Source organism: Crotalus tigris, unplaced genomic scaffold (assembly GCF_016545835.1).
Source record: "Crotalus tigris isolate CLP2741 ecotype Arizona unplaced genomic scaffold, ASM1654583v1 scf7180000017836.1595184, whole genome shotgun sequence".
In the NCBI taxonomy this organism is placed as follows: domain Eukaryota; kingdom Metazoa; phylum Chordata; class Lepidosauria; order Squamata; family Viperidae; genus Crotalus; species Crotalus tigris.
In genome coordinates, this window is record NW_024096663.1 from 1,191,975 (window position 1) to 1,211,328 (window position 19,354).

A 19,354-nucleotide genomic window follows, 5' to 3' on the forward strand; every position below is an offset into this window, starting at 1 on the left:
ACTTAACTAGCCAGGGGTTTCATATTTCAAGTTTACTTCACTCTGAATCCTAAGATTATTACATTTCAAAACTGCCTACTATTTTGATGAAATGCAAATGGAGTGGCCTTCAGAAGGGGCATCAAAAGCTCACGGGCGGCTAAACAAAAAATGACGACGAAAAGCCATTATTACCACGAAAGAGAGCATGAAGGGCTTGTTTTACTGCAGCTGATCAACGTCAGAATGGGGCGGGGACTGGGTTGGAGAAGCCGCCCGATGGCTCCACCTCCTCGAGAAAGCCGATAAATAGCCACCAAGAAGACTCTAGGTTTGTTTCTTGGAGAGCCACAACTGAGGTGGGGGATCTAGCTGCAGCGGTGTTGATAGGTAAGGGGCGAAGTGAGGTGCGCGTAGCGTACTACATAGAGAAGGAGGAGGGACAATGCCGGGACTTCTCTCGCGATTTGCTTTCCTTACCCACCTCGACCATCTTCGCTTTTGTACCTTAGCCCTGCTTGGAGGCTCCTGAAGTTAGTTGCCGCCCGGCCAGTCCGAGGGGTCTGCGGGGAGGCTTCACTGGACTCGGACCGGTGGCAATGAGGGAATCGCCTTTGGAAAGGCTGTCAAACGCGACCACCTCTGGCGGGGGCGTTTCCAAAGGTGCTTATTCCAAAATGGAAGGTTTTACGAGGTTTTTTTTTAAAAGCGTCTGCTACAATGAATTACTACTTCAGTTTAGAAGACTGGCTCCCTCATACGTACGGGTGGGCGCAGAATATCTGTACCTCGGTGACTGTGGGCGTTTCGTGATTTGTCTAGGATTTATCTTTCTAAATCCTGTATCCGCCCTTAAGTAGGTAATTGTCTTTGTTTTCTCCTCCTGCATTCTCCTCTCCGCCTCCCATCCATTTATTGCACTAATAAGGAGCCCATTCAACCCAGATGTCTTGAAGTGGTAATCTACTTTTGAAGCAATCTATTGCATCCTAGCCTGAAGTTGTATTTTGTGAAAAAGGTGTGAGTATATAGCTTAATGGAATGAAAAATTTTCAAGAAGTCGGATAACCATTTGCCGGAATGATAAGGGCTCCTACTTCATCATAAGGTTGGACTAAAAGATCTCAAGTCCAGCCCTGCTATTCTATACTCTAATTTAGCTTGATCCCATTTATGAAATCTCTATAAAGTGTATTGCTTATGAGAAAGCAGGTTATATGTGAAATTGTAGCCTCTAACTAAAAAATGAGAGTTTAATAACACATTTTCAGATTCACACATTTTATTAAAAGGCAGCCACTTTCATAAACTGTTGCTCATTTAGTTTATGTCTGCCAGCAAACTGCTATTAAAAGGTGTACTGTTCACATAATATAGACTTTGAATTATATCACTGGGAGACATGTTAGAGCAGAGATCCCCAACGTTTTGGGCACCGTGGTCTGGTACCATGGAGAGAGGTTTTTCATGGAGTGGAGGGGGCCTAGTTTCATGTACTGCCTGCATCCCGCAGATGGGGCTTTGCTTGTTTGTGCGGACTGGTTTCTGGCATCCACAGACTGGTGCTGGTCCATGAACTGGGGGTTGGGGACCCATATGTTAGAGTTCAATACATATGTTAAAAGCTCAGTAAAACACTTGTTTCCTTTAGCGCATTTGTGTGTGCTAGTAAAGAAATGTTTGAGATTTCTTGGTTTATGATGGATATCCATTGGGTTGAATATTAATTTAAAATGGAAGTGATTAAACGGTAGCTGTCTTTTTTTAAAATGCAGCCTTACCTATTAATCTGCTGGAGGTTCCCTTATTTCTCTTTTGTGAGATTTTTTTTAAATTAAATGTCCCTTAGTAAAAGTATGAGTCCTTGTGGTAAACCTCTGAATAGAAAACTAATTGATGTATTTAATGTAGCTTAATCATATTCATTGACAGTCTATGTGGTTGGCTTGCTGATATTGACTGTCCTGTCCTCAAAGGTTGCAATAATAGAAATTCATATCTTTTGAAAATGAATTGGAACATATGAGAACGTAACCAAAATTTTGAATATTTTGTGAAAATGGCTGTCCATTGTTGGATGGATTTGTAAAACTGATGCTGTCTTCTATATTTCAAAATAGTTTTGTTTAAATTTTATCAATGCAATATTTAGAAACTTCTCGGGAAATCTTGAATAGTCCTCAAACAGGCAATTTATATTCTGTTTTATAACTTCTTCCTTCAAAATATTTTTTATTTTGGAATAAATTTACTCTTTAATACAACAAATTTTGTCATGAAAGCAAAATAAGGAAGGATGGAAAATCTAGCGCTGTTGCTTTCCTAGGATAGATCCCAAAAATTATGTAATCTCATCTGATTCATAGAACTTGTTCTACAGCCTCCAAATCAGAGTATAGAAAATTTTCTAGGTTGAAGGTGTTAAATAGCATGGAAGCAATTGGATAATAGAAGCTAATTTTAGATATTTTACTAAAACTTATTTTATCATATTTGTCTTTCCTGTAATAAGTATATCCAAGGCAAAATTGTATGGTATGGAAATACTACATTTTATCTTGCTTTACATTACTACTACTACTACTACTACTACTACTACTACTACTATTATTATTATTAAGTTGGAAGGGACCTTGGAAGTCATGTAGTCCAACCCTCTGCTCAGGCAGGAAACCCTATACCATTTCGGACAAATGGCTGTCCAGTCTCTTCTTTAAAACTTCCAGTGTTGGAGCATTCACCGCTTCTGGAGGCAGGTTGTTCCACTGGTTAATTGTTCTAACTGTCAGGAAGTTTCTCCTTAGTTCTAGGTTGCTACTCTTCTTGATTAGTTTCCATCCGTTGCTTCTTGTCTTGCCTTCAGGCAGTTTGGAAAATAGCTTGACTCCCTCTTCTTTGTGGCAGCCCCTGAGATATTGGAACACTGCTATCATGTCCCCCCTCATCCTTCTCTTCATTAAACTAGCCATACCCAATTCCAGCAGCCGTTCCTTATATGCTTTAGCCTCCAGTCCCCTAATCATCTTTGTTGCTCTTCTCTGTATTCTAGAGTCTCAACATCTTTTTTACATCGTGGTGACCAAAACTGGATGCAGTATTCCAAGTGTGACCTTACCAAGGCATTGTAAAGTAGTATTAATACATCACGTGATCTTGATTCTATTAAGACTTGACTCTGTTAATGCAGCCTAGCACTATATTGGCTTTTTTGGCAGTTGCAGCATACTGCTGACTCATATCTAAGTGATTGTCCACTAGGACTCCAAGATCCCTCTCACAGTTGCTATTATTGAGCATGGTGCCACCTGTACTTACGATGAAAGCATCCTATTGTAGAAAAGTATGATACTGTCAATTCTGGTATCCTCCTGGACTGACTCCGGGATTTGGGAATTGGAGGCACCATATTGCAGTGGTTCCCTTTTTTCTTTCAAGGCTGGTTTCAGTCAGTGTTGGCAAGGAGGGGAAGAGTTTGCTCCCCATACCTTTTCTTTATGGAGTGCCATGAAGTTCAATGCTTTTTCTTCTCTTGTTCAACATTCACATAAAACTGCTGAGTCATCTGCAATCTTAGAGTCTGATATTCTGATGATACCCAATAATATTTTTAATTCCAGGACAACCAAATTAGGTTGTTAAAGTACTATCTGTATGGGCCCGGAAGGGAAAGAATTGATCTTGGCTCTATTCTACTAAAATCAAATGGCTGTGGTTCTTAGGATCACCTAAAGTGAGATTTTTCTATCCTTACTCCTGGGTGAATTGCACTTCTCCATTCAGAAGTGATGGGCAATCTGGAGGTATTCCTTGACTCGCCAGTCCTGTTGAAGAATGGCAATAGCCAAGGCAGCATTGCACAACTTCAAGTGATGCACTAGTTCAGGGGTCGGCAACCTTAAACACTCAAAGAGCCACTTGGACGAGAGAGAGAGAGAGAGAGAGAGAGAGAGAGAGAGAGAGAGAGAGAGAGAGAGAGAGAGAAGGGGAGGGGAGGGGAGGGGAGGGAGATATATATAACAATTTCCTGGTTACATCAGAAACTAAGTCATTTATGATGCTAAACCAAAGGCAAGTCTTGAATGTGAAGCGTCTATACAAATGGAGCAGTGAGATATTGTATTACATGAAATTTGAGAGCCAACTTCATTTAAGGTCTCTTAAACTGTTCAGGTTGTCACACTATATTAATTTTAAAACGTAGGTCTGCTGTGAAACATCATAAAGAGCAGTGATAATATCTCTCAATTGCTTCATGAAGAACAGTCTGCACCAAGACAGACTGGAGCACTAAATCCTAACATGTATTTGCCTGTGTCACAGAAATGAAAATGTGATTCATTTGTAAAACCATCCAGGGAATACTGTATACCAGTGTTTCTTAACCTTGACCACTTGAAGTGGTGTGGACTTCAACTCCCAGAAATCTTCAAGTGGCCAAGGTTGAGAAACCTTGCTGTAGATTAAGGAATCTCTAAAGCTTTAAATATCTAGATTCTTATACTCTGAAGAATTGTAGAGATTATGATATCTTGCTAAAAAAAAGTATCAAATATTCCTAATAAAAATAGCAAATGTGCAAGAACACCAGTTTTAATTATTTGTAATAACAATGAATTATTGGAGTTGCAAATGGAAGGAAAGTTTATTTATAATTCTTGGTTACTTTGTTGTCAAAACAAACTGACAAGCATCTTCTAATTTTTAGGAGATACCACAAAATGTGGGAGTCTTCTACTGTTAAGATTTTGAAATATATATTTGCCGGTCTTGGGCTCATACTTTGAATAGATTTTGAATAGTAATGAAACAAAACTATAGGATAAATATATCCTTTTTTAGGATATATGAAAATTTATGAAAAATTACAAGTACTTGAAGTATATGACACATTGTCATTTTTCACTTCATTTTGATCATTACATGATGCAAAACTATGCTGTAATCTAAGATTCTCAAAAACATAGCATTATTGGCATTGTTGTTATTGTTAATTGCGAAGTCATGTCCGACCCATCGCGACCCCATGGATAATGTTCCTCCAGGTCTTCCTGTCCTCTATCATCTTCTGGAGTCCATTTAAGTTCACACCTACTGCTTCAGTGACTCCATCCAGCCATCTCATTCTCTGTCGTCCCATTCTTCTATTGCCCTTAATCTTTCCCAGCATTAGGCCCTTCTCCAGTGAGTCCTTCCTTCTCATTAGGTGGCCAAAGTATTTGAGTTTCAACTTCAGGATCTGGCCTTCTAAAGAGCACTTGGGGTTGATGTCTTCTAGGACTGACCGGTTTGAACTCCTTGCAGTCCAAGGGACTCGCAGAAGTCTTCTCCAGCACCATAGTTCAAAGGCCTCAATTCTTTGGCGCTCAGCCTTTCTTATGGTCCAACTTTCACAGCCATACATTGCAACTGGGAAAACCATGGCCTGGACTATACGCACTTTTGTTGGCAGGGTGATGTCTCTGCTTTTTAGAATGCTGTCTAGATTTGCCATAGCTTTCCTCCCCAGGAGCAAGCGTCTTTTAATTTCTTGGCTGCAGTCCCCATCTGAGGTGATCTTGGAGCCCAGAAAAATAAAATCTGTCACTACCTCCATTTCTTCCCCATCTATTTGCCAGGAATTGAGAGGGCCGGATGCCATGATTTTGGTTTTCTTAATGTTGAGTTTCAAGCCAACTTTTGCACTCTCCTTCTTCACCCGCATCAAGAGGCTCTTTAGTTCCTCTTCACTTTCTGCCATTAGAGTGGTATCATCTGCATATCTTAGGTTGTTGATATTTCTCCCGGCAATCTTAATTCCAACTTTTGTTTCATCTAGCCCTGCCTTTCTCATGATGTGCTCTGCATATAAGTTAAATAGGCAGGGCGACAGTATACAGCCTTGCCGGACTCCTTTTCCAATTTTGAACCAATCAGTGGTTCCGTGTCCAGTTCTCACTGTTGCTTCTTGACCCGCATATAGGTTTCTCAAGAGACAAATAAGATGGTCTGGTATTCCCATCTCTTTAAGAACTTGCCACAATTTGTTGTGATCCACACAATCAAAGGCTTTAGCATAGTCAATGAAGCAGAAGTAGATGTTTTTCTGGAACTCCCTAGCTTTCTCCATGATCCAGCGTATGTTGGCAATTTGATCTCTAGTTCCTCTGCCTCTTCGAAATCCTGCCTGTACTTCTGGTAGTTCTCGATCCACATACTGCTGGAGTCTAGCTTGTAGGATTTTAAGCATAACTTTACTAGCATGTGAAATGAGTGCGATAGTTTGAACATTCTTTGGCATTGCCTTTCTTTGGAATTGGAATGTAAACTGACCTTTTCCAATCCTGTGGCCACTGTTGAGTTTTCCAAATTTGCTGGCAAATTGAGTGTAGCACTTTTACTGCATCGTCTTTTAAGATTTTGAATAGCTCAGCTGGAATACTGTCACCTCCACTAGCTTTGTTGTTGCTCAGATTTTCTAAGGCCCATTTCACTTCACATTCTAGGATGTCTGGTTCGAGGTCAGTGACCATCTCATTGTGGTTATCTGGGATGTTAAGCTCATTCTTGTATAGTTCTTCTGTGTAGTTTTGCCATCTCTTCTTAATCTCTTCTGCCTCTGTTAGGTCTCTGCCATTTTGGTCCTTTATCATGCCCATCTTTGCATGAAACGTTCCCTTCATATCTCCAATTTTCTTGAAGAGATCTCTGGTCCTCCCTATTCTGTTGTTTTCTTCTATTTCTTTGCACTGTTCATTTAAGAAGGCATTCTTATCTCTTCTAGCTACTCTCTGGAATTCTGCATTCAATTGGGTGTATCTTTCTCTTTCTCCTTTGCCTTTCGCTTCCCTTCTTTCCTCAGCTATTTGCAAAGCTTCCTCAGACAGCCATTTTGCTTTCTTGCATTTCTTTTTCTTTGGGATGGTTTTAGTTGCTACCTCTTGTACAATGTTGCGAACTTCCATCCATAGTTCTTCAGGCACTCTGTCTATCAGATCTAATTCCTTAAATCTATTTGTCACCTCTACTGTATATTCATCAGGAATATGATTTAGTTCATACCTGAGTGGCCTAGTGCTTTTCCCTACTTTTTTCAATTTAAGCCTAAATTTTGCAACGAGAAGCTCATGATCTGAGCCACAGTCAGCTCCTGGTCTTGTTTTTACTGACTGTATAGAGCTTCTCCATCTTTGGCTGCAGAGCACATAGTCAATCTGATTTCTATGTTGACCGTCTGGTGATGTCCATGTGTAGAGCCGTCTCTTGGGTTGTTGGAAAAGAGTGTTTGTTATGACCATCGTATTCTCTTGACAAAATTCTATCAGCCTGTGCCCTGCTTCATTTTGTACTCCAAGGCCAAACTTGCCCGTTATTCCGGTTATCTTTTGGCTTCCTACCTTAGCATTCCAATCCCCCATGATGATAAGGACATCATTTTTTGGTGTTAATTCTATAAGGTGCTGTAGGGCTTCATAGAACCGGTCAATTTCATCCTCTTCAGCACCAGTGGTTGGGGCATAGATTTGGATTATTGTGATATTGAATGGTTTGCCTTGGATTCGAATTGAGATCATTCTGTCATTTTGGGGATTGTATCCCAGTATTGCTTTTCCTATTCTTTTATTGACTATGAAGGCTACTCCATTTCTTCTGAGGGATTCTTGCCCACAGTAGTATACCTGATGGTCATCTGAGTTAAATTCACCTATTCCTGTCCATTTTAGTTCGCTGATTCCTAAGATGTCGATGTTCAGTCTTGTCATCTCTTTTTTGACTACGTCTAGCTTGCCTTGATTCATGGATCTTACATTCCAGGTTCCTATGGAGAAAAAATCTTTACAGCATCGGACTTTCCTTTCACCACCAGATATATCCACAGCTGAGCGTCCTTTCGGCTTTGGCCCAGTCGCTTCATTCTTTCTGGCGCTACTAGTACTAGCCCTCTGCTCTTCCCCAGTAGCATATTGGACACCTTCCGACCTGAGGGGCTCATCTTCCAGCGTCATATCTTTTTGCCTTTTAGTACTGTCCATGGGGTTTTCATGGCAAAGATACTGGAGTGGTTTGCCATTTCCTTCTCCAGTGGATCACATTTTGTCAGAACAATCTGCTATGACCTGTCCGTCTTGGGTGGCCCTGCACAGCATAGCTTATAGCTTCATTGAGTTACACAAGCCCCTTCGCCACGACAAGACAGTAATCCATAAAGGGGATTATTGGCATGCTAGTATTAAATTATGCATGTGCTACAATGCAATAAATGGGTATAGATGTTTTATTTCGGATTAATTATTAATTCTAGCCATATTCCAATCATGTTTACATCTAAGTAATCATTGCTTAGTAGCTTCTATATATAAGTTTTACAGGAAAAGAAAATCATAATTAAACTGAACCACTTTCAGACTATTCTATTATCCTTCACTTAAGCAGTAGAAAGAACAGTAAACATGTCTACCAGGTGCCTGTAACACTGGTGAGCCTCTGTGCCGAAAGAACAATTGAGTGGAGGATAGCTGGAAGTTTCATCCAACATCATTTCTTCATCCTAATGTTTACACTCGTTATGAATAAAAGGTTTATCAGTCTTCCAAATGAATAGTAGACAAGCTTACCACTCTTCTTCCAACAAGCTACAAGTGCAGGCAAATGTGGCTAAAACCTCTGTCTCCCATGGACTCATTTTTTTACATCTATAAAGTGGGTCTTCAGCAGCCAGTAATTAACTGGCACCAAAGGAGGCTTTGGTCATCCCTTTCTCTCCTCCCCCCAACTTCTTTTGTAGATGGAACCCGCTTTCTCTATTACTGAGACTGAATAAGGGTTGGAGGTATGGGTCAGCACTTCTTTAAGCCGGTTTGCAGCATGGATTACGGCGCTTGGGGGTTTGGGCAAAAAAGGCCTTGGTGGGAGCACATTTTTCATCCTTTTGTTAATTGTTAGCATTTATTCTGCAGACTCAAAATGCCAAACTGGGGAGGTGGAAACAAATGTGGAGCCTGTGGTAGAATAGTATACCATGCGGAAGAAGTCCAGTGTGATGGGAGAAGCTTCCACAGATGTTGCTTTCTTTGTAGTAAGTACTTATGAAACTCTTTTTGAATGAATTAACAGTATTTGATCAGTATGGATCATAAGATTATAAATAGCAAGAACATAAATTTAGTACTGAGCTATACAGTTGCCACGTTGGGCTCCAGAGAACAAAGGTCACAATGTAAAATGATATAAGATTGTATTTTGCAAGTTTGTATTCCATACTCCTCTATGATTCATGCAGACTTTTTGTAGAACAAATGTACAGTTAAAAGAATGCTTTCAGATAGTTTGATTCCCTTCAATGCTTATATCAAATAAATTAATGATGTGGTTTACAGTAGTTGATTTTCTATTTCAGCCTAATGGAGACAAAATTCTCTTGGGCTTTGCCACAGAAGTTGTAGACTGTTTTTAAGAACCGAGTTGATGCAGTTGTTCAGCTTAGCAGATTGTTAAGATTCTGAATTTTTGTACTAAAACATGATTCCTATTTTAGTATCTTCTAATTATTTCAAACAATTGGCTGATAGGGTATCATGAACAATACTATTATTTGATAAATGCTAATGTAACTTATATAAAATAAAAGGATAAAAACCAATTAAACTGAAAGTTGAATTGGAATTTTTATAAGGTACATTTAAATAGAAGCTCAATCAAGTTTCAACTACCATGAAAGATATTACTTACAGTAAAACCTATGCAGTGAATGGCAAGGGCTAAAAAGAATAACAAATACTTTTAAAGTTTTATAGTTTGCTTTCAGGATTGCTTCTTCACATTTTACAAACTATCAAGAAGGAATAAATTTCAGTGATGAAGGAATATATAATTTAGCTTCTCTACGTATGGAATTGAGCTCAAGAGTTTCTTCGTTAAACTTATAATTGCTAAATCCAATGAGTTTCAACACTGGAAACATGATAGTGTCTTAGGAAAGTGTGAAACATATTGATACTGTACACAATTAAACTGAAGCATGGAATCCAATTTTAGTACCTGGACAAAAACTGATAGTAAAATCAAAAACAAAACCATTATTGCAGCAGTATAGCTCAGCTTTCCTGGTTGAGGAAAGGAGAAGCAGACCAATCTAATTCCATAAAGAGTTAATTCTTTCACAGCGCTTGTTTCCATTGCTCTTAGCTTGAAATTTTAGAATGGCTCTTCATTTGTATTAACATCTGGTTTGATCCTGATGCCAATGTTTCAGCTTTTATAATCTTAGTTGTGGAGATATCTAATTTACTGAGCACGCATTATGGTCTACTACTATATTAATTCTAAAATGCCTGTTTTTGATCAAATACTCAAAGCAACACTGTTTTCAGCAAGTCTAAATTGAATTATTTAATTCTTAACTTTCATAAAATGTATATAATGCAGAACTGTGATTGTAGAAAAGCTACTTTTATTTGCTTATTAATACAGAGTTACTTGTCTTATTAATACAGAGATACTTGTTTCCCAGCCAACTAAACAAGTAACATATGTTTAAAAGAGGAATAAGTAATAAGCTTGTATGAATGTGGATTTAAATTGGCTCCATATTTTAGCTGTTTCACACAAAATATTAATGAAACAGCTAAGAAAACAGTCCTTGTTTGGTATAAAGTTGTAGATGTTTTGTAAAGGTAACATGTCCTTGGAAACTCTTGCATGATTAAACTTATTGGTACTGATGTAAATAGTTCTATGAGGTTTGAAACAAAGAAAAAATGTTCCTTTCATAGCCTCACAAATTAAATTTAATCAAGTTTCCTTTCTGCAAATGCAAATCTTAAAAGCCAAAGAGGACAGAACATATTAATAGAACAATATAATACTCTTATTCAAAGAACCAGCCCCCTCAGTTGTCAACAGACATAGCTACTGAAACTTTTTTTTAGGTAATAAACTTATCTAACTTCTTCCTTAGTGGTATGCCGGAAAAACCTGGATAGCACAACTGTGGCCATGCATGATGAAGAAATATACTGCAAGTCTTGTTATGGGAAAAAATATGGCCCCAAAGGATATGGCTATGGGCAAGGAGCAGGCACTCTCAATATGGACAGAGGAGAAAGGCTTGGCATAAAACATGACAAGTAGGTACAGCAGTTATTTACCTCTAGCTGGCTACAATTTGAACTATAGCAAATAACTAGATGTAGAAAATAGCCTTCTTTTTGCCTTAGGTCTAGCTTGAAACATTAGATGTATTATCTATTAAATACAAACTATCAAGAACACCTTAAATAAAAGTGGAATAAAAAGATCACTCTGGTTCTGTATTTGAGCATTAATTATCTGAGGCTGTTCAAGAGACCAGCATTTGTAGAAAATTGCCAGTTCTTTTTATTTGTATGTAATGGATTGTTACATCCTGTGAAAGCAAAGCTCAAAAAAAGCAAGGTTATCTTTTTGCCAAGATCAATTCCTATTGACTAAAATGTTTTATGATCAGATGAAACACTGTGAGGAAGAAGTAAACTTCTATCTAGTCCCTTGTTGAATCGTGTTAAGGTCTTAAATGGGAAAGTTAGATTGAGCAATCTTATAGTTCAGTTCAGTGCAACACAAATCATGGCTTCCCAATGGAGGAATATGGTTGTATGTTCTTTCTCTTCAGCTTACAAATTTGGCTGCTGTGATTTCCTCTTGCATCAAGCCAGTATGTACTAGCTTGCCTCTTCTGGTCACAGAGGCAACAGGCAAATTTAGTAACAATAATAATCAAAGCATTATTGAGGAAAGACTTACTGATCTATCTCAAGAGATTAATGTGTTATATTCTTTGCAGCCCATTTTGCCCAAGCAAAACTGATTCTTTTATTTAAAGATTCCTTTTTTCTCTTGTCATAATTGAAGTCAACTTATGGCCCTCCTGGGGATGATAAATGGAGCTAGATTTCAACAATATACCCTTCCTTTGTCGTGGTTCTTTGTAGAGGTATAGTTGCTCTTAGGGGAAGAAATAAAAGACCCTGATTTTGCACACTGTTAATGAGAGCACAGTCTAGCCTGACTGTTCATTGCTCATTCAGAAAGACACTCATTTCAGCAGTTCTTTTCATTCTAGCGTACCTTCTCATCGACCTACAACAAGTCCAAATACTTCAAAATTTGCTCAGAAATTTGGAGGGGTAGAAAAATGTTCCAGATGCGGTGACTCTGTGTATGCAGCTGAGAGAGTAATAGGAGCTGGAAAGGTAAGGTGACATAAAATAGTTTGCAAATGCCCTGGCAAACTATTCTGGACTTGCTTGGTGATTTAATTGAAAGCAATGACCTTTACTTGTTAGAACTGGGTTGGTTTTATTTGCTTTAAAATACATTTCGTAAAAAAGAACACCACCTGGGAATGGGGACTAAGTCATTTTCCCAAATAAATTTGTATTTAAATGCTTTCTACTAAAAGGAAGCAATCTAACATGAAAAACATAATGATCTCTAGAAGATTAGATTGATTTATTATGTGCCATCAAGTTGGTATCGAGTATTCTTAGTGACCATATAGATTTTCTCCATGAAAAAGATTATGTGCATCTACTGAAAATGATGAAACATAGAAGTCTGAAATAGTTTGTTTTCTTTGTAGCCTTGGCACAAAAATTGTTTTCGCTGTGCCAAGTGTGGTAAAAGCCTCGAATCAACAACTCTGACAGAGAAGGAGGGCGAAATCTATTGCAAAGGTAAGGTAAAATATCAAAATTGTTCTTGTACAAGATATGTAATTTTAAATCTAAAAAGGAGATGGGATTACCATTAGTTTAACGTCATTTATCACACTGGTTTAGTTTAAGCAGATAAAAATGTAAGTGATAATATGCTCCAATTATTGTCATATGGGACAGCTTTATTGAATGGTGAGAGATCTCTATATATTGTATATGTAACATCTGCACAAGATACCTGTGTAGAGAGATTGGTTCACATTAGCAATTGTAGAAGCACTTTGTAAATTAATATTCTCTGTATCTGATTATATTTTTAAAAAACACCATATTTATAGTTGAATAGAACTAATAGTTTACTCTTCATCTTTTCAGGTTGTTATGCAAAGAACTTTGGCCCCAAAGGATTTGGCTATGGCCAAGGCGCTGGTGCTCTTGTTCACGCTCAGTGACACATTAGCTATTTGGCACAGAGAGGGTTCTCTTTTTCCAAGGCTCAATTTAAAATGCTACCATTTACTGTGAAACAGCTCTTGGCTTATGCTACTGCTTTTCCTTAGGTACCGCATGTATTCCAGTCTTGAAGCAGATTTTTACATAACATGTCAATCAATTTCAATAAAGCTTTGTATTTAGACACTCATTTGTGTTGAAAGGTCTAATGGAAAAAATCATATTCCATTGCTTAAATAACTGCAACTGTTCCTTTTTAAAATAAATTTGAAACATCATGCAAATATTTTATAGCATCATAGAAAATTGGTTTAAAAGTATATTAATCCAATATAAGTATATTTGGGCTGCATCATGTAAGTGTTCCAAAAGTTTAGGAAAGAAGGTGTGATGTTCCTAATATCCTCCAATTATACAATTTCTGTTTCAGAAAAAAAAAATAGAAATTGTTCGTGTGCACTGAGCATGTAGCTTTAAGGACTTTTGATGTGAAAAAGATCCCCTGAATAATAATTCATTCTAATTAATACTTGATTTCAGCATTCTGAAGAGACTAATCAAACTGTTAAAAAATCTTGTTGGATAAAGTGTCACTTTAGCAACAAATAACAGCTAAACCATCAAATATGGATGTTTAAATAAAAGCCACATAGCCACACAATTCATATATATGAATTTTTAATGTTCATTTAGTAGAAAAGTAAAATTCATACGTTTGAGCCACATTGAATCCCACTGACTTCTATTTTTCCCATTAATTTTTAGCCCTATAAATAGAGTCCTCGCAATGTTTGACACAAATTGCCTCTGTCTTGTGTCAGAAATATAGGAACTAGAAAGGGGAAAATTATTAACTTTAAAGATTAAAAACTTTAATAAAAACATAAATTTATATAGTTCTAGCCCAATGCCAGGCCATATGGATGGCACATATATTTCTGACCAGTAAGTCATTTTGTGTACATGTTGATTCCAGGGGGTACTTAAAAGATGGATGGTTGTTGAATAATGGCACATTTGCAGTAAATATCCTTGTCCTCTGGGAGAAACTCCCATTTTTGCATGTGGTCTTTAGTTGTAGCCAAACCATGCACTGTATATTTAAACATTTCCAAATCATCCACTCCTCCAAACCTCCAAGAAATTCCTCAAACCGTTCTATCCAATTATGAAGTTGTTTAACATAAAGTTTCCATCTTTTTAATTGTTCTTTTTGAGGTGTAGTAACAATCTCCTTGACACAATATAAATAGCTCTTCCTTAATTTCAGTCTAGGCTAGGGCTTATTTTTGGGAGAGGTCTTATTTTTAAGAAACACAATATATGTCAAGATTGGCTTTTAAACTGTATTACCATGTTTCCCCAAAAGACCTAGCTCGAAAATAAGCCCTAACTTATTTTGGGGGGTGGGCCCTACGCCAAAATAAGCCCTAGTTTTGGGTTGAGGTGCACGCCTTAAAAGCTAGGGTGGGGTGAGGAGGGTGGAGCTGGCCCATGCACCTACTTACCGTTGCAGCCAGGCCTCCCATAAATCAACACCTGCCTTACCTCGCTGGCCCATTTCTGCAGCCAAAGGAAATGCCCCTGCAGCCAAGAATAGAGCTCTGGCCTGCATTTCGCAGTCAGAGTCCTTCCAGAAAGGCCTGTGCAGTCGAGAACCGAGCTATGGATTCGGCCACAGAAGAAGTGGACTGGGTGGGCGGGGCTGTCGGTGTCATCGCCCTGAGGCGAGACCGTGGAAAAGACACTCCCCAAAAATAAGACCTGATGCTTCTTTTGGAGGCAAAAAATAATAATAATAAAGACCAGGTCTTATTTTCAGGGAAACACTGTACCATCTGTTTGTCCGACAAATACATGGTTTTGGAATGATTAAATGACCAGTTGAAATTGAGTCATGGTAAACAACAGGAAGGCTCATATTTACTTCAAACACTAGGTACTGCACTTTTTGTTTGAATCTTAATTTAAATGTGCCAAAATCTTGTGTCTTTTGTCCCTCAGTGTGGTCCATTGAGGGGGATTTGACTTTTGCCTGACCTGTCACCTCTTTTCATCCAATTTTAATGCTGAATCTCATTCTGGGGCTAAAACTATTTCAATGTATAAAGTGCATCTCTTGCTTGAATTCTTCAAGTCCCTAGTTCACTCAGACATAGCTTTATCCACTGTTACTTCAGGTTGATGAGGACATCCTAGCAACATTATTCCGACTCTGAAATGGTAAAACTCTGTAATCTTTCATATGACAATTCTACATGTGTGACAAGGATTGAATGCTCTCATTCTTGGGGGGGGGGGTCTGTGAATTGATAGAGGAATGTCACTGGGACACTTTGACATATGACAGTCTTCATAATGCAAAAATAATGTAAAATTTAGCACTCACAGCAAAATTCTTAGATGTGTAGAAAATTTGGATATGAAGAAATTGCAAAACTTGATGCGTAGGAAAACATACTTTCAGGGAAGAGGCCATTGTTCAATCTTGCTGGGAAACCTCAAACAACATCGGTATTAAGTATAGTTTTGAAAGCATAGAGACAATACCTTCCACATGGAAGAAAGTCCAGACATTGAATCTAATCGTTTCCAGCATAGTCTCAGCAATTGGATAGTTGTATAAATATCATTGGGGAGAAAATGCAGAACTTTGCCAACAGGATAAAAAATACTGAGTAGCATTCCATCTTTTAATATTGGCCTTAGCTTCAAAGATTTCAAATCTATTATATGTTTTTGCATCAAAGGCAAAAGCAATGGTGGACAACAATTATACATTGGCTAAAACTCCCAACTATTTCTATATTTTTTCCAGAATGACAGATTGCTCAGAGGCATTTAACAAAAAACAAAATGGTTGGTTGCTGAAAATTCAGCAAAAGCTTTTTCTCCTCAGCACTCTAGGAAAAATAATGTAAAAGCAATGCTAATTGCTCCAGCCTGCCCTCTGGACTCAGATGAGACAAATGCAGAGCCTTAAATTTCAGAGAGAGAATCTGATGCTAGCCAGTGACATACTTTTATGTAAAAACTTGTTTTGCTAAGATAACATGCTGTGATAAGGTATTTACAACCGAATAAGTGTTTCCCAGAGATTGACAGCTATGGTGGGCAGTCTGTGAAACCAGGAAAGAAGCAATGTCATGTGCATGCTTTTGCACACTCCAAAATTTTCCTCTTTAATAGGGGATCTCTGCACATCCCTTGTATCTGGTTTAGCACCGCTGAAGTCTACCATCATCCGATTACAGAATTTAAGCATAGGAATTTGTGATACACATTTATACTCCAACAACACATGAGTATGATCACAAGTAAGGCCCAAACTCATGATTCAAATAAAAGGGTGACATTCTCCACAAAATAGATATAAGAAATCTGCTATTAGAAGCCAGAGGTGGTGATTCTGATCTATTACTGATGCATTTAATAGAAGGGGCGTTGTCTTACCTGAACGCCTTTTCTCAGGCGATGGAGAATCCACTAATGGGTTAGCACTGTCTTCCGGCCCATTACACCAAGTCAGCCAAACTTGCCAGCCCGTCCTGGGCTAGGACACACCCAGTCTTGACATGGGCGAAAGCCACTGACTATTGCCAGACGTGTTGGCTCCCAGACCCCTAACACTGGCCCAGACGGACCTCAAAGGGTGGGAGTGGATTCTCCATCTCCGTGCTGAGAAAAGGCGTTCAGGTAAAACAACACCCATTCTCCAGCACAGGAGATGGAGAATCCACCAATGGAACATACCAAAGCTCTACTATCCCAATGGGGGGGAAGCAGTGAGGGCCGGAGCCTCGTCCCTAGGTACGACTTGCTGAAGGACCCTCCATCCAAAGGAGGTGTCTGCAGAGGCAAACCTGTCTAGTTTGTAATGCCGTACAAAAGGAGAAGGCGAAGACCATGTTGCTGCCCTACAAACCTCCTCAATGGACGCCTGTGTGGCTCATGCCGCGGAGGTCGCAGCACTGCAAGTTGAATGTGCCGTGACATGATGTGGGACTCACAGGGAATGCAACTGGTATGCCTCCACAATGCAGGCCCTGATCCACCTGCCTATGGTCAAGGCAGACACCCTCTGTCCCATAGAGGAATGGTGAAAGGAAACGAAGAGGGCTTCAGACTTGCAGAAGGATGCCGTTTGCTTGATATAATAGCGTAACGCCCTGCGGACGTCCAATGTGTGCCACTGTTGTTCCAAGTCATGAGATGGATTGAGGCAAAAATCCGGCAAGACAATCTCCTGGGTTCTATGGAAAAGGGTGTTAACCTTGGGAATAAAGGTAGGGTCCAAACAAAGGACCACCCAGTTCTGGTGAAAGGTACAGAGGTCATCCTTGACCGACAGTGCCACAAGCTCAGAGATCCGCCTGGCTGATGTGATAGCGACCAGGAAGGCAGTCTTGAGAGACAAGGACCGTAGAACACAAGTTGTGATAGGCTCAAATGGCATTTTGGTAAGGTTCCGTAGGACCCACAGCAATTCCCAAGAGGGATACCTGTGAACCACGGGCGGTTTTGTGTTGGTGGCATCCTTGAGAAAGGAGCGTATCCTGGGATGCTGAGCCAAAGGAACAGAATTGGCACAGGTAAGCAAGGTTGATAGGGCCGCAACCTGCCTGCGGATGGTATTAGGCACTAAGCCCCTATCAAGGCCTTCAAGTAAGTACTCCAGATTCTGTGGAATCGTCAATTCCAAGATATCTAGTTGCTGCCTCTCGCACCAAAGGCAAAAATTCCTCCATGTGGAGTCATAGATGCGATTTGTCGCTGGCCATCGGGAGGCCTGAATCATGATCACACCCGACGAATATGATTCCCGGGTCAGAATCCGGTGTTCAAGTGCCAGGTGGCTAACTGCTGCCACTGGGGTTCTGGGTGTTGTAGAACCCCCTGACTGAGGGACACGTGATCTGGGGGAATCCTCCATGGGGGAGATCTGGAGAGATTCACGAGGTTGGCGAACCACGGCCTCCATGGCCAGTATGGGGCCACAAGTATTACCTCTGCCCATTCCTGCAGCAGTTTGCGGATGGCTGCCAGGATCAGAGGGAGAGGGGGAAACGTGTAAAGCAGGCCCCCTGGCCATGGACCTCGAAGAGCTTCCGCTCTCTCCACCCCTGGAGACAGGAACTGGGAGAAGAATCTCGAGAGCTGGGAGTTCGCCAGAGAAGCGAATAAGTCTATGATTGGTTGGCCGAACCTCTGCGCTATCTCTGCGAAGAGGTCTGGGTGCATTTGGAATGGTCCACGGTCGACCTGCTTAGAAAGTCCGCTTGCCGGTTCGCCTTCCCCGAGATGTGTTTGGCCCTGAGGGAGGACAGGTTGGTCTCTGCCCAGGAGCCCAATAACTGGGCGTCAGCCATGAGGAACCTCGACCGGGTACCCCCTTGCTGGTTCACGTGGGCCTTTGCTGCCACATTGTCCGTAAGGACAAGCACGTGTTGACTCGCAACCTTGTTGCAGAAGTGGCAGAGAGCCAGGTGTATGGCTCTGAGCTCCAATCAATTGATATTGTATCTCAGGTCTGCTCAGGACCATTGCCCCTGAGTGAAGTGAGACCGAAGGTGCACTCCCCAGCTGAACAGACTGGCATCCGTCGTAAGCATGAGCCGGACAGGTTTCTTGAAAAATGACCCTCTGGCTACCGCTGGCGAGGACCACAAACGGAGGGACCGCAGGGTCTGAGTAGCAACCCTTACCCATTGGTTGGAGGAACTGGTGCCCAACCTCTGGAAGGGGAGCAGGAACCATTGGAGATTCCTGGAATACAGTCTGGCCCAAGGCACTATTGCGATACATGAAACTATCTTTCCCAAGAGTTGGGAAAGCAGTGCCAGCATCACCATGCGCTCCCTGCATACCTTGAGGACCAGGATCCGGATGCTATCCCAATGTTCCTGGGATAGGTAGACCTGGCAACTGACTGTGTCTATGACGGTGCCCAGGTGTAGGAGTCGGGTCAAGGGAACTGTCTGGCTCTTTTGAAAATTTACCAAGAACCCATGTTCCTGAAGGACCTTGATTGACAAAGACAGCTCCGACTGGGCTGCCAGAAGGGAGGACGACTGGATGATGTCATCCAGATAGCATTGGATGTGTACCGGCACCAGTCTCAGGTGTGCGACGAGTACTGCCAGGATTTTTGTAAACACCCTTGGAGCTGACGAAAGGCTGAACGGCAGGGCATGTATTGGTAGTGATGGCCCATATAATAGAACCTAAAGAACTGCCGGTAGTCAGGGAGG

At 40.3% G+C, this 19,354-nt stretch overlaps 1 protein-coding gene across 4 annotated transcripts; it reads left to right on the forward strand.

Annotated features, from left to right (window-relative positions):
* The first annotated feature begins 212 nt into the window (after positions 1-212).
* Positions 213-13,293, forward strand: CSRP2 (cysteine and glycine rich protein 2). Of its 4 annotated transcripts, XM_039343290.1 has the most exons (7): positions 217-369; positions 908-997; positions 8,913-9,031; positions 10,913-11,081; positions 12,041-12,185; positions 12,575-12,668; positions 13,026-13,293. In XM_039343290.1, the coding sequence occupies exons 3-7, from the start codon at positions 8,920-8,922 to the stop codon at positions 13,100-13,102; spliced, it is 597 nt and encodes a 198-aa protein (XP_039199224.1). In that variant the 5' UTR covers positions 217-369; positions 908-997; positions 8,913-8,919; the 3' UTR covers positions 13,103-13,293. The 4 variants fall into 4 exon arrangements, with proteins under 4 accessions (XP_039199222.1, XP_039199226.1, XP_039199224.1 ...); XM_039343288.1 differs by lacking the exon at positions 908-997 and having other exon boundaries at positions 213-369; XM_039343292.1 differs by lacking the exon at positions 908-997 and having other exon boundaries at positions 213-369; positions 12,056-12,185.
* Positions 13,294-19,354: the final 6,061 nt, after the last annotated feature.